This window comes from Trachemys scripta, chromosome 2 (assembly GCF_013100865.1).
Source record: "Trachemys scripta elegans isolate TJP31775 chromosome 2, CAS_Tse_1.0, whole genome shotgun sequence".
In the NCBI taxonomy this organism is placed as follows: Eukaryota; Metazoa; Chordata; order Testudines; family Emydidae; genus Trachemys; species Trachemys scripta.
Genome location: NC_048299.1, coordinates 13,847,586 through 13,861,009, shown reverse-complemented (window position 1 = coordinate 13,861,009; position 13,424 = coordinate 13,847,586). Strand labels below are relative to the sequence as shown.

The 13,424-nt window shown below is 46.7% G+C and overlaps 1 protein-coding gene across 1 annotated transcript in view; it reads left to right on the top strand.

Moving 5' to 3' along the window:
* Positions 1-10,921, top strand: part of EXOG (exo/endonuclease G) — a 42,939-nt gene extending 32,018 nt beyond the window's left edge. The window contains exon 6 of the mRNA XM_034759945.1: positions 9,872-10,921. Coding sequence (XP_034615836.1) covers positions 9,872-10,333 — 462 coding nt within the window. The 3' untranslated portion in view covers positions 10,334-10,921. The remainder of the gene's footprint in view (positions 1-9,871) is intronic.
* The last annotated feature ends 2,503 nt before the right edge of the window (positions 10,922-13,424 follow it).

Genomic DNA, 13,424 nt, shown 5'->3' with positions numbered 1-13,424 from the left:
CAAGAAAAGCAGCTTGAAGCTAGACTTCCTCTGCAACCCCTGCAGAACTGCCTGCAAGAATCGCCCTGCTCCCCCAAACATTCAGGATGGTGAGGGAGAAAGCAGGAAGTTCAGTAATCCTTCCACTCAACCCTGTGGGAGGGTACAAGAAATGGAAGGCACCCATTCCAAGACCTTTGGTGGTCAAGAAGGCCGTGCTTTCAAAATCAAGCTAACTTTTTTTTTTTCTCCCATCCCAATTTTATAAGCCCGTTTGCCCAAGGTTAACTTATTTTTCTGTTATTTCAGTTCCTTTGTGTGTGTACAATACAAGTAAACATTTCAAGAAAGAAATGCTCTTTATTGATTCCAGTCATGGGGAATGGGGGTTACACGGAAACCCGTGTAATGGAGGCGATGGTTTGGGAAGGCACAATGCAGATAAGTGGCACGCATTACTGTGGCTCTTTACTGAAATGGGTTGGTTTCCCAGGATCACTATTGGCATTTCAATGTCATCAATGGTTATTTTGTGGTCCGGAAAGAAAGTCCCTGCTTGCAGCTTTCTGAACAGACCTGTTTTCTTAAAGATGCTCTCATGCACTTTTCCTGACCATCCCACATTGATGTTGGTGAAACACCCTCTGTGATCCACCAGCACTTGCAACATCATTGAAAAGTATCCCTTGTGGTTTATGTACTCTTTGGCCTGGTCTACACTATGAGTTTAATTCAAATTTAGCAGCGTTAATTCAAATTAACCCTGCACCCGTCCACACAACGAAGCCATTGATTTCGAAATAAAGGGCTCTTAAAATCGATTTCTGTACTCCTCCCCAACGAGCGGAGTAGTGCTGAAATCGATATTGTCATTTTGAATTAGGGTTAGTGTGGCTGCAATTCGATGGTATTGACCTCCGGGAGCTATCCCACAGTGCACCATTGTGACCACTCTGGACAGCAATCTGATCTCGGATGCACTGGCCAGGTAGACAGGAAAAGCCCCACGAACATTTGAATTTTATTTCCTGCTTGCCCAGCACAGGAGAGCACAGGTGACCACAGAGAGCTCATCAGCACAGGTAACCATGCAGGCCGATAATGGAAAAAGAACACCAGTGTGGACCGTACGGGAGGTACTGGATCTGTTCGCTATATGGAGAGAGGATTCAGTGCTAGCAGAACTTGGTTCGAAAAGACGAAATGCCAAAACTTTTGAAAAAATCTCCAAGGGCATGATGGAGAGAGGCCACAATAGGGACTCAGAGCAGTGCCACGTGAAAGTCAAGGAGCTCAGACAAGCCTATCAGAAAACAAAGGAGGCAAACGGTCGCTCCGGGTCAGAGCCACAGATATGCCGCTTCTACACTGAGCTGCATGCAATTCTGGGGGGGCCGCCACCACAACCCCACCTCTGACCGTGGATTCCGAGGTGGGGGTAATCTCATCAGCCACACCTGAGGATTCTGCGGACGGGGAGGAGGAGCTTGCGGAGAGCACACAGCACTCCGTTCTCCCCAACAGCCAGGATCTTTTTCTCAGCCTGACTGAAGTACCCTCCCAAGCCAGTACCCAAGACCATGACCCCATGGAAGGGACCTCAGGTGAGTTTACCTTTTAAAATATAAAACATGGTTTAAAAGCAAGCGTTTTTTAATGATTAATTTGCCCTGAGGACTTGGGATGCATTCGCAGCCAGTACAGCTACTGGAAAAGTCTGTTAACGTGTCTGAGGATGGAGCGGAAATCCTCCAGGGACATCTCCATGAAGCTCTCCTGGAGGTACTCCAAAAGCCTTTGCAGAAGGTTTCTGGGCAGTGCAGCCTTATTCCATCCTCCATGGTAGGACACTTGACCACGCCATGCTAGTAGCAAGTAATCTGGTATCATTGCATGACAAAGCCTGGCAGCGTACGGTCCCTGTGTTTGCTGGCATTCAAGCAACATCCGTTCTTTATCTCGCTGTGTAATCCTCAGGAGAGTGATATCGCTCATGGTAACCTGGTTGAAATACGGGAATTTAATTAAGGGGACAGAGGTGGCCGTTCCTACTGGGCTGTTTGCCTGTGGTTGAAAAGAAATCCTTCCCTGTAGTAAGCCAAGCTCAGGGGGGGATTGGTGCTGAGCTTTTCACGTGTGGCTAGCAGGGATCTTCCCTGATACCAGCCACGCGGTGGGGGGAGGGATAAAGCGATCATCCCAGAGAATTGGATGGGGGTGGGGGTAGTTTGTTTTCTGCTGCTGAAGGTTAACAGGAAAACCGCAGCACTTAACGGGCTTTGTTTGGTATGTGGGAAAGAAGGGTGCAGAAGCCGAAAGACAATGGCTTACCACGGCCGCATGCAAGCCGAATTCTGTTGCCCGGACCTGCGTCTGTGATCTCTAGCAGCAAAGCCACTCATTATTAAGAGGCAAAATGCGACCTTGCACAGAAATCACATGTATTATGTAATGTGAATAGTGTTGTTCACCGTGAAAGAGTATAAGCATTGTTCTGTAAAATGTATCTTTTTAAAAAATTCTCTCCTTTTTTCCCTCCCTCCAGCAGCTGCAAATTTTTCAAGCCTCCCTCCTCTGTCCTGAAGGCTATCTCAGATAAGGCATCGGAAAAAGAGGACGCGAGACGAGATGTTCGCGGAAATCATGGAATCCACCCGCAATGAAAGAGCTCATCTGAATGAGTGGAAGGACACGGTTTCAAAGTATAGGAAAGATGCCAGTGAATGTGAGGACAGGAGGGATGCTCGAGATGAGAGGTGGCAGCAGGAAGATCAGGAGGCAGGATGCAATGCTGGGGCTGTTGCGTGAGCAAACAGACATGCTCCGGTGTCTGATGGAGCTTCAGGAACGGCAGCAGGATCACAGACTGGCGCTACAGCCCCTGTATAACACCCCCCACACACACATGTTCCATAGTCTCCTCACCCAGACGTGTAAGAACGCGGGGTGGGGGGAGGAGGCTCCGTACACCCTCCCATTCCACCCCAGTGGATAGCCCAAGCAAAAGGCTGTCATTATTTTAACCTTTTTTTAGTGGCCTTTTCCTTCCCTCCAATCCTCCTCCCAAACCCCACCCAGGCTATCTTGTCAGTTCTCTCCCTCTTTTTATAATCAATTAATAAAGAATACATGATTTTTAAACGATAGTGACTTTATTTCCTTTGAAAGCAAGCTGTGATCGAAGGGGGAGGGTGGGTTGCCTACAGAGAATGAGTCAATAAAGGGGGCGGGTTTTCATCAAGGAGAAACAAACAGAACTTTCACACAGTAGCCTGGCCAGTCATGAAACTGGTTTTCAAAGCTTCTCTGATGCGCTGCACTTCCTGGTGTGCTCTTCTAATCGCCCTGGTGTCTGGCTACACGTAATCAGCAGCCAGGCGATTTGCCTCAGCCTCCCAACCCGCCATAATGGTCTCCCCCTTACTCTCACAGAGATTATGGAGCACACAGCAAGCAGCAATAACAATGGGGATATTGGTTTGGCTGAGGTCTGAGCGAGTCAGTAACGAGCGCCAGCGACCTTTTAAACGTCCAAATGCACATTCTACCACCATTCTGCACTTGCTCAGCCTGTAGTTGAACAGCTCCTGACTACTGTCCAGGCTGCCTGTGTATGGCTTCATGAGCCATGGCATTAAGGGGTAGGCTGGATCCCCAAGGATAACTATAGGCATTTCAACATCCCCAACGATTATTTTCTGGTCCGGGAAGTAAGTCCCTTGCTGCAGCCATTTAAACAGATTAGTGTTCCTGAAGACGCGAGCGTCATGAACCCTTCCCGGCCAGCCCATGTTGATGTTGGTGAAACATCCCCTGTGATCCACCAGTGCTTGCAGCACCGTTGGAAAGTAACCCTTACGGTTTATGTACTGGGTACCCTGGTGCTCCGGTGCCAAGATAGAGATATGGGTTCCATCTATCGCCCCACCACAATTAGGGAATCCTACTGCAGCAAAGCCATCCACTATGACCTGCACATTTCCCAGAGTCACTACCTTTCGTAGCAGCAGCTCAATGATTACTTTGGCTACTTGCATGACAGCAGCCCCCAGAGTAGATTTGCCCACTCCAAATTGATTCCCGACTGACGGTAGCTGTCTGGCATTGCAAGCTTCCACAGGGCTATCGCCACTCGCTTCTCAACTGTGAGGGCTGCTCTCACCCTGGTATTCTGGCGCTTCAGAGCAGGGGAAAGCAAGACACAAAGTTCCATGAAAGTGCCCTTATGCATGCAAAAGTTTTGCAGCCACTGGGAATCGTCACACACCTGCAACACTATGCGGTCCCACCAGTCTGTGCTTGTTTCCTGAGCCCAGAATCGGCATTCCACGGATGGAACCTGCCCCATCAACAATATGATCTCCAAAGCGCCGGGGCCCGCAGTTTGAGAGAATTCTGTGTCCGTGTCCATGTCCTCATCACTCTCGTCGCCACACTGCCGTCGCCGCCGCCTCCTTGCCTCGTTTTTCTGGTCCTGGTTCAGCATAAACTGCACGATAATGCGCGAGGTGTTTACAATGTTCATGACTGCTTTCTTGAGCTGAGTGGGCTCCATGCTTGCCGTGGTATGGCGTCTGCTGTGTTCACCCAGGAAAAAAGGCGTGAAACAGTTGTCTGCTGTTGCTTTCATGGAGGGAGGGATGAGGCTGTACCCAGAGCCACCTGCGACAATGTTTTTTGCCCCATCAGGCACTGGGATCTCAACCCAGAATTCCAATGGGCGGGGGAGACTGCGGGAACTATGGGATAGCTATGGGATAATTACCCACAGCGCAACGCTCCGGAAATCGACGCTAGCCCCGGTACATGGACGCACACCGCCGAATTAATGTGCTTAGTGTGGCCGCATACATTCGACTTTATACAATGTGTTTCCAAAATTCAAATTCTGTAAATTCGGATTAATCCCGTAGTGTAGACATACCCTTTGACAAGGTGGTCTGGTGCCAAGATAGGTATATATGTGCCATCTATTGCCCCACTGCAGTTAGAAAACCCCATCACCGCAAAACCATCAACTGTGTCCTGCACATTGCCCAGAGTCACTACCCTTCTTAGCAGAAGTTGATTAATGGCCCTGTACACTTGGATCACAGCAGCTCCCACGGTGGAATTACCAACTCTGAATTGATTCACCACAGACCAGTAACAGTCTGGCATTGCAAGTTTCCATAGAGCGATCGCTGCTCGCTTCTTCACTGTCAGAGCAGCTCTTATTTTAGTGTTGCTGCACTTCCGGGCTGCGGAAAGCTCTGCACAAAGTTCCTGGAAGGTGGCCTTCCACATTCGAACGTTCTGCAGCCACTGCTCATCATCCCATAGATGGATAACGATGCGGTCCCACCAGTCACTGCTTGTTTCCTGGGACCAGAAACGGCGCTTCACTGTGTTCAGTTGATGCGCGCCTGCCAGCAGCCCATGGGAATTGTTTTGTTCTATGCTTTGCAGCAGGGCTGCGTGCGTGACATTGCAATGTTCCGCACTGCGGCTCCTGTCTTGGCTCTGGAAATACTGAGGATAAGGTGCAAGGTGTTTATAATGCTCACAGCAAGAACGCACAGCTGAGCAGGGTCCGTGCTTCTCAGGCTATTGCGTATGCGCTGCTAAAACCTTTGAAAAAAGGTGCAAAAAAAACCATGGGTTGTTTGCCATTGATATCAGGGGAGGGAGGAAAGTGCATCATGGGAGACCAAAGCCATGTTGTCATTCCCCCCTCTTCCCCCCCCCCAACAATGCTTTGGTTCCATGAGGCTTTGCAAGCCCTTCCCAAAACCCCGTGTGGCTATTTGCACCATGGGATTGCTACCCACAGTGCACTGCTCTGTGCATCGATGCAAGCGCTGCTAGTGAGGACGTACTCCACTGAGACAATGAGCGTGGTGTGGGGACACATGATTGACTTAATGTGGAGGCTTGATGTCGACTTGACTTAACTTTGTAGTGTAGACATGCCCTGTGAGTCTGACTGTTGCTGCAGTTACACAAGACGCTCCGCAAGGTGGCACTAGAAAATGAACTGATCATGTACTCTTCTATTATTCCTGTTCAAACTTGGCTCTCTCTGCAGAACCATACTTTACCCCACTTGCTGACTATTCAGCTGTACGTATGTGTATTGGGCAACCTATAGAACCATACATCGTATTCTTTTACAGCCTCTTTCATATAAAGGCAAGTAATAGGTGTGTATGACAGGGCAGGTACTTGTGCAGAACGGGGTAATGATGGAGGTAGGTAAGAGTCTTCTTGTTGCTACGTTTTTCAACAGATCATTTGTATTCTACAATGCAATATACGTGCGCAGCATTTTACGAGTAACATTCACTGTTGGGTCACTTTTGCTGCCAGTAGGACCTGCAATACAAGAGTGTGTGGTCAGTATAGGCTTTATACTCCAGAAGACTTTTCTTATAAAGAAACATATTTGCAAGGATATGCATCCCCGCCGCCCAACTCTCCCTAAAAAAGGGTGTTTATAAACTGCTGGAAGGGGCTGGGATAGAAGCTTTACACCTGTTCTGGATAGCGTAAGAGGATTGTTTAGGACTGTGCTGAAACTTGTCATGGGAAAAAAATCATCGGAACAGTGTTTTATTCACGGTGGGTGAAATTCACCCTGACGCACAGGGCTAGCACAAAGCCTGTGCACCACTTCAGTTTCCCTGGAACCCACAAAGCCGTGCATAGGCCTCATGCTTGGTCACTTTCTGCAGAGGATTGAATTTCACCTAGAATGAGCAACACTGTTCATTTTACAATTCAATTTGAATCCATCAGATAAAGCACTGGGTTTGGGGGTAGTGGTAATTTTTAATATAGATTTTAAAATTACCTGCACATCAATCACTTTTGATTAAGCTCTTCATGCCTGGGAGCTGTCAGTCTGGCTTCACGGACTCTAAATGCTAAATGCAAAGTGATTTGAAGCTTAAGAGCTCCGACTCTCTAGGATCAAGACATCTATCCTCATTGAAAGGGAATTTAGTGTAAGGTATTTTGGGGATTGCTTTTCCTGGTGCTGTCTTCGTGACTTATATGCATAGGGCGGGTTTTATTTGGGAAAGGGTTGGGGGCAAAGGGGAGATTACTTGCAGTCTGCTGATAAGTTGTTACCTTTAGGAAACCGTCTAAAGAGGAGGGGAATGCTTGCTGTTATGACAATGTTGATAATGTAAACTAAAGAAAATTGAGATCACGATCTGTATGGAGAGATACGGAAAGAGCAGCAGTGAAGTTGTTGCCAAGTAACTGCACCAAAAATGAAAACGCTGTAGTTATGATTTCCATTTCCTTTCTCCTAAGGGCAGGGTGGTTTCTTTCTAACTCATTGGGCTTTAAGGGTATTAATTATTGCAACAGGATGTGAAGAACTATTTCAAACACTAAAGGAATCCACCACAGTGCTAGCAGAAACCTAAATGAGTTAAATATTGGAACAGACTGAACTGAACTCTGAATACTTCAGTAGCCATTGGCAAGGTTGGGTTTTAAAAATGCATTATCTTGTGCAAAAGTGCTCAATACTATCCCATTAAAATACATTGAGATGATGATTATTCTATAACTGAATTATACTGAATATTTGCCGAGCCAAAGTACATTTCAACCATTACCTCGACTTAAAAATGCTTGTAATTAATTGGATCAGTCACAGCAGTGAAATAGATAGACAGATAAAATATGACTCCAAAGAAAGCAGCCATGCCACAAAGATGTAAAGAAATGAAAACGTAATGCCAGTGTCTTTGTCTTTGCATATATTATAAACCAAGAACACAGTGTTTCACTTCTGGATTTTGTGCTTACCCACAGACATCTTCATAGTTCATGTTAAATAATCTACCTCATTTTCTTGTTTGCCATTTTAATTGTGTTTTTAAAATATAATGATATCAAAAGGGTTAAACAGAACTCAAATCTTCTAGACATAAGCCTCACTGTACTTTCTTGACTGGCTGTGTGTTCTGTCCACATGCCAGATAAACATCGTAGCAAATAAAAAAGGGTCCTAGTAAAATGCCCTCCTGAACATAATTTATTTGAATAGTTCATTTTCCTGGCAATGGGAACATTCAGTCCCTCATTGACTGTGTCTTCTGCCAGATGGATGTGTGGCACAGGAAGGGCTCTCTGCTGTAAGGGTAGCCCTCTGTGTATGGATGTGTGTGAGCATGTTACAGGCTTCAAATGAATTCAGAGCCCTGAGGTCACAGACAGCAGAAGCTCACCCCGGCGCTCTTTAAAACTCCCCACGTGTTTTTTGAAATGCATTTTCCTGATTGCTCACCTTAGTGAGCACACCTCCGAGTACACCTTTGCTGTTTGCGTTTGGCTGTCCAACCATGCTGGCTGTATGAACAGAGAGCTACTAGACATGCTTCTGCCTGGAGCAGGCAAAAAGTATTGGATCGCCTGGGCCTATGGCAGGGGTGGGCAAACTTTTTGGCCTGAGAGCCACATCGGGTTCCCAAACTGTATGGAGGGCCGAGTAGGGAAGGCTGTGCCCCCCCAAACAGCCAGGCCCCTGCCCCCATCCACCCCCTCCCATTTCCTGCCCCCTGACTGCCCCCCTCAGAACCCCGACCCATCCAACCCCCCCAGGACCCCACCCCCTATCTAACCCTCCCATCCAACCCCCCCCTGCTCCTTGTCCCCTGACCGCCCCCCCTGGGACTCCACCCCCTATCTAACCCTCCCATCCAACACCCCCTGCTCCCTGTCCCCTGACTTCTATCTGCACCTCCACCCCCTGTCAGGCCCCCCGGGGCTCCCACGCCTATCCAACCGCTCCCTGTCCCCTGACTGCCCCCCGGGACTCCCTGCCCATTATCCAACCCCCCTGCTCCCCACCCCCTTGCCATGCCGCTCAGAGCCTGGCTGGAGCCAGCCACGCCGCTGCACTGCCCAGCAGGAGCTTGCAGCCCTGCTGCCCAGAGCACTGGCGGCACGGGGAGCTGAGGTTGCTGGGGAGGGGGGACAGCAGGGAAGGGGCTGGGGACTAGCCTCCCCAGCCAGGAGCTCAAGGGCCAGGCAGGATGGTCCCGTGGGCAAGATGTGGCCTGTGGGCCGTAGTTTGCCCACCTCTGGCCTATGGGGAGAAGAGGTTGTGCAAGCACACCTAAGGAACAGCTGTAGAAACATCGACATCTATGAGCAGATCGTATGGAGAATGTTGGCGAAGAGGCATGACAGAGATCAGCAGCAGTGCTGCATGAAAGCAAAGAAACTAGGCCAGGCATACCAGATAGTTCTGGGGAGTGGAAATCTAAGTCCTGATTTGATCCTTTCTCCTTTTGCTTTGCTGGCTTGTGTTACATTAATTGAATTGTATTGTTGTATAAACAGTACTTACTAATGCTGTATCCTAGATTTTTGATGTTTCATATACAGTATATGAGATCCTCACTTTAAAAATAATCCACTCAGCATGGCTGATGGTAAAAAGGCAATAATCTGCACAGTTGGGAATACAGATCATCTGCTTCTGTACATGTTTGTTGCCTCTGCATTCCTACAGCAAGTTAGAATCCTCTTTGTTTTTAAGTTTAATGGAAAATCAGTTGTACAGGGGTTGCATTAGGATGTTCGGATGAGAGGGACCAATACAATGTTCTGGAAAAAATCTTCAACCAACCAAACGTCCGTGTAGCTCCTCCAGGGTGTTCTCTGCCATGTTTCTGTGTCTCTGCTTACCAATGAGGATAGGGGCTGTGTTGAGAGTTACAAAGCAATTGATACATAGGGAGCATATTGTAGTCCAGTATAGCTTTCCTGATCTCCTTGATGCTTAGTTATGCATTATGTGCTGATAGTGGCTCGTTTCCAGATGTAGTAGGATTAGGCCTAAATCCGGTTCAGATGTGTATCTCTAATGTAACTGTTTTGTTGCTAGGTAATCGGCAAGGGCGATGTGGCTGTGCCATCACATCTCTACAAGGTGATTCTCGCCAGGCGAAGCAGAATGTCCTCAGAGCCCCTGGTGCTGGGGGCCTTTGTGGTGCCCAACGATCCCATCGGCTTCAGTCACCAGCTACCTGAATTTCAAGTGCATATTGAAGACCTGGAGAAAATGTCAGGATTGGTTTTCTTCCCACAAGTGGACAAAACCAAAGATGTTAAAAATATCTGTGATGTAGACACCTGTAAACTGATGGGGTTTGATGAGTTTACGTTATACATCACCACCCGGAAAGTTCACAGTGCCAGAACACTGCACAGGCTGGAAAAGGTCATGTCAGAGTTAAGGGAGATGGGAATTGAGCCTGACGAATATCTAGTGAAGCTTTACAAGAAGAAGGAGGAAGAACTAGTGCAGCAAAAGCAAATGGAAGCTAGAGAAGGGAGAGCTGGTTGAGTATGCAGTTCAGAAAATATATTTGGAATGTTATACTCTCAGAAAGGAGGCACGTGCGCACACTCAATATAGATTTCATGATCTGGCCATTTTTAAAAAAAAATGTGGAAACAATTAGAAGTTTGTGTGCAGGGTAATGTTAATTCTCTTGTAACATGATGTATGTATGATTTGCTACAGTACTGTGTGGGAAATGAAAATGACCCTTTCCTGGCATGACTGGATTATGGGGCCTCTGAAAAAGGCTTTGTACTATTTTCTAAACCAGACGTCAGAATTGGGGTTTGTATGGAATCCCTTCTAGGAATATTATAAAAATAGACAGTGGACACCTTGGGAGTATAACAGGAATCTGTCTAAATGTAACTGACCCTACACATGTATTTTAATACAAAGCTGTAGAATAAATGGTGTTACTGTGAGAAGGGTTTTTTTTGTTTTGTTTTTTTTTAATGAAAGAAATGCTGACGTGAGATTTTTTTAAAAATCCTGTAACATTTATAAACCACTGTCTAGTCAGTGGCAAATCTCTCATTGACTTCAGTGAGGCCAGAATTTCTCCCATTCATTTTATTAAGTATAACGAAATGCATAGTACCTCCCACCACAACAAGCTACCTCACCTCTCCAGGTCCAAGAGGCAGCAGAATGCATGGCCTGGAATCCCCTTAGGGGCCTTGGCACACACACAGCCCAGCAGGATATTGGAGACGCAGTGTATCCCCATGATTCCATTGGCAAGGGGACGGGCTAGACAGACTTACCTGAGCTGCAGTCATCAGGGTTCAGGATGGGGTCTTACCATCAGACCATAGCCGTAGAAAGGGCAGAAGCCTCACAGCTGTGTGTAAAGGAAGGTACTTTGTGGAGGAAGCAGTTTGCTCCACCCACCAGGATAGGCCACTCTCTCATTTTTGTTTCAGTATAAATAAATCTGCACTTACCCTATCTAATGGGTAATAGGGAAGCACATACTAGTAGAGGGAGGGGTCTGCTGTTTTTGTGGATCCAGGCTCCTATTAGTTATTATCCACCCCTACCTGGCAGGTGAGTGTAGTGGAAGTAGGAATTCAGGGACCGAGTGTGGTTTAATTTAATTCCTAACCAGGAGGCCTATAAAATCCATAAACAGTCCCCTCTGGTCTAGTAAAGTCATATGCTGTGTCAGCCTCATGAGCAGCAGGGATCCCCCTCAGCTTCTAGAGCTGCCATACCACCGAAAACCACCCTGTGCAGAGAACCCTGTAAATTGTGACTCTGCTGCCAGTAGAAAATCATACCAGCAACAGTAGCATAGGTATAGCACATACTTTCTTATGGGAGCAAGCTGCACAGAGCATCCGCTCAATTTCAGCGCTTACTCCAGGTCTTACATACCCCCTTGGATTCCTGCAGGGCCCACTTAGCATGATTTTCATGTCAAAGGGCTCCCCATGTGGAATCTACTCCTAGGATTTTCAACTCCATCTGAGTGCAGTCGCTGCTCCGGGATTCCCCTCTGAAGCATGCAGAACAGGGGACTATAAGGCCCAGGGTAAATAGCTGGTTCTGGCCTAGCAAAAACACATCCCTATCTGGTACAAACCACAGAATACAATCATAGGCATTTACTTGGCTTGTTTCACAAACTGAGGTAATAACTTTGGCCACTGTAACAAAGCTTATTTATAGCCCCTCACTGTCATGGGGATTTCCAAGTGAAACAGAAAATACAGCACAAATAATGACATCTCTTGGCTTGTTTATTTCTAAGCATAAATAACTACCTGATATGCTCTGAGCCATGTACAGCAGAGTTAGTGGCTATCAGTAGTTGTGTCAAAATTCCTCATGATCAGACTGTTAAATGCTAATGCCTTCACTAGAGTTTCTGTACAATACATATTCATTTTCCACCCTTAGCCATCATCCGGGTCTGCCAAAATGCCCAGTTTTCATAGGAGAGGTTATAAAACGGCTAATCGTGATAGAAACCAGTGGTGAAAAGTGCTAGCGTTGGTTTGCTTTGGGTGTCCTAGTGTTTTGGCCTCTAAGGCTAAAGTAAGAGAGTTGTAGGGTGGGGACATTTAGATTCTATACCATTTGCAATCTGATACAATCATTTCCTGATCTTTTCTTGACCTGCTGCTCTCCTGCGTTCTCTTAGAGCTTGATTCAGAGCGTGCGAGTTGGTATACAATGTGTTTTCATTTGCTAATATGCAGAGACTAATAAAAGGAGAAACTGTTGTTCTCAAAAAGCAACAGAGGGTCCTGTGGCACCTTCGAGACTAACAGAAGTACTGGGAGCATAAGCTTTCGTGGGTCAGAACCTCACTTCTTCAGATGCAAGTGTCTGTATTTGTGCAAGTTTCTTCATGAGGTTGATAGATTTCCATTCCATACGGCTAAATGCAGTGCCTTGCATGGTGTCAAGTATCAGAGGGGTAGCCGTGTTAGTCTGAATCTGTAAAAAGCAACAGAGGGTCCTGTGGCACCTTTGAGACTAACAGAAGTACTGGGAGCATAAGCTTTCGTGGGTAAGAACCTCACTTCTTCAGATGCAAGCGTACTGTTGTTCTCAAGTGGTCCTCTCAGCGGTGTACCTTCTCCTTTTGGATTCAGTGCTACTTACTGGCATGAACCGCAATCCACCATCATTTCATTTTCATTTGTGTTCATTTTGTCAGGGGTATGAAATGTAAATGCAGTTCTGATATTTCGCCTTTAGGGGGCAGTTGAACTCTATAATAGATATTTGGCTACTGACAGTTCCAGCTGCATATAAACTTTAAGGGGCTGAATGTTTTATGGAGGATACAACTGAAATAGCTGTAAATAACAAAGACACTTGGGCTTTGTTTCCCCCATGCTAACAACTGCCTTTCCTGCTTGTAATGCTACTACAACCCCTTTTTAAAGAATTATGATTTCATTTATTACACTAGACAGCTGTGCACAGTGCAAACCCGTGACCTTCCCAGATGAAAAGGGTTGTGGAAATAACATACCTGTACTAGATTTACCAGTGGTGTTGATGTCTTCATTTTGTATGTCTGGCTCTAAGCCAAGTCCAGATTCTGTTCTTTATGAGTGTCATTGCAGATGAGGAT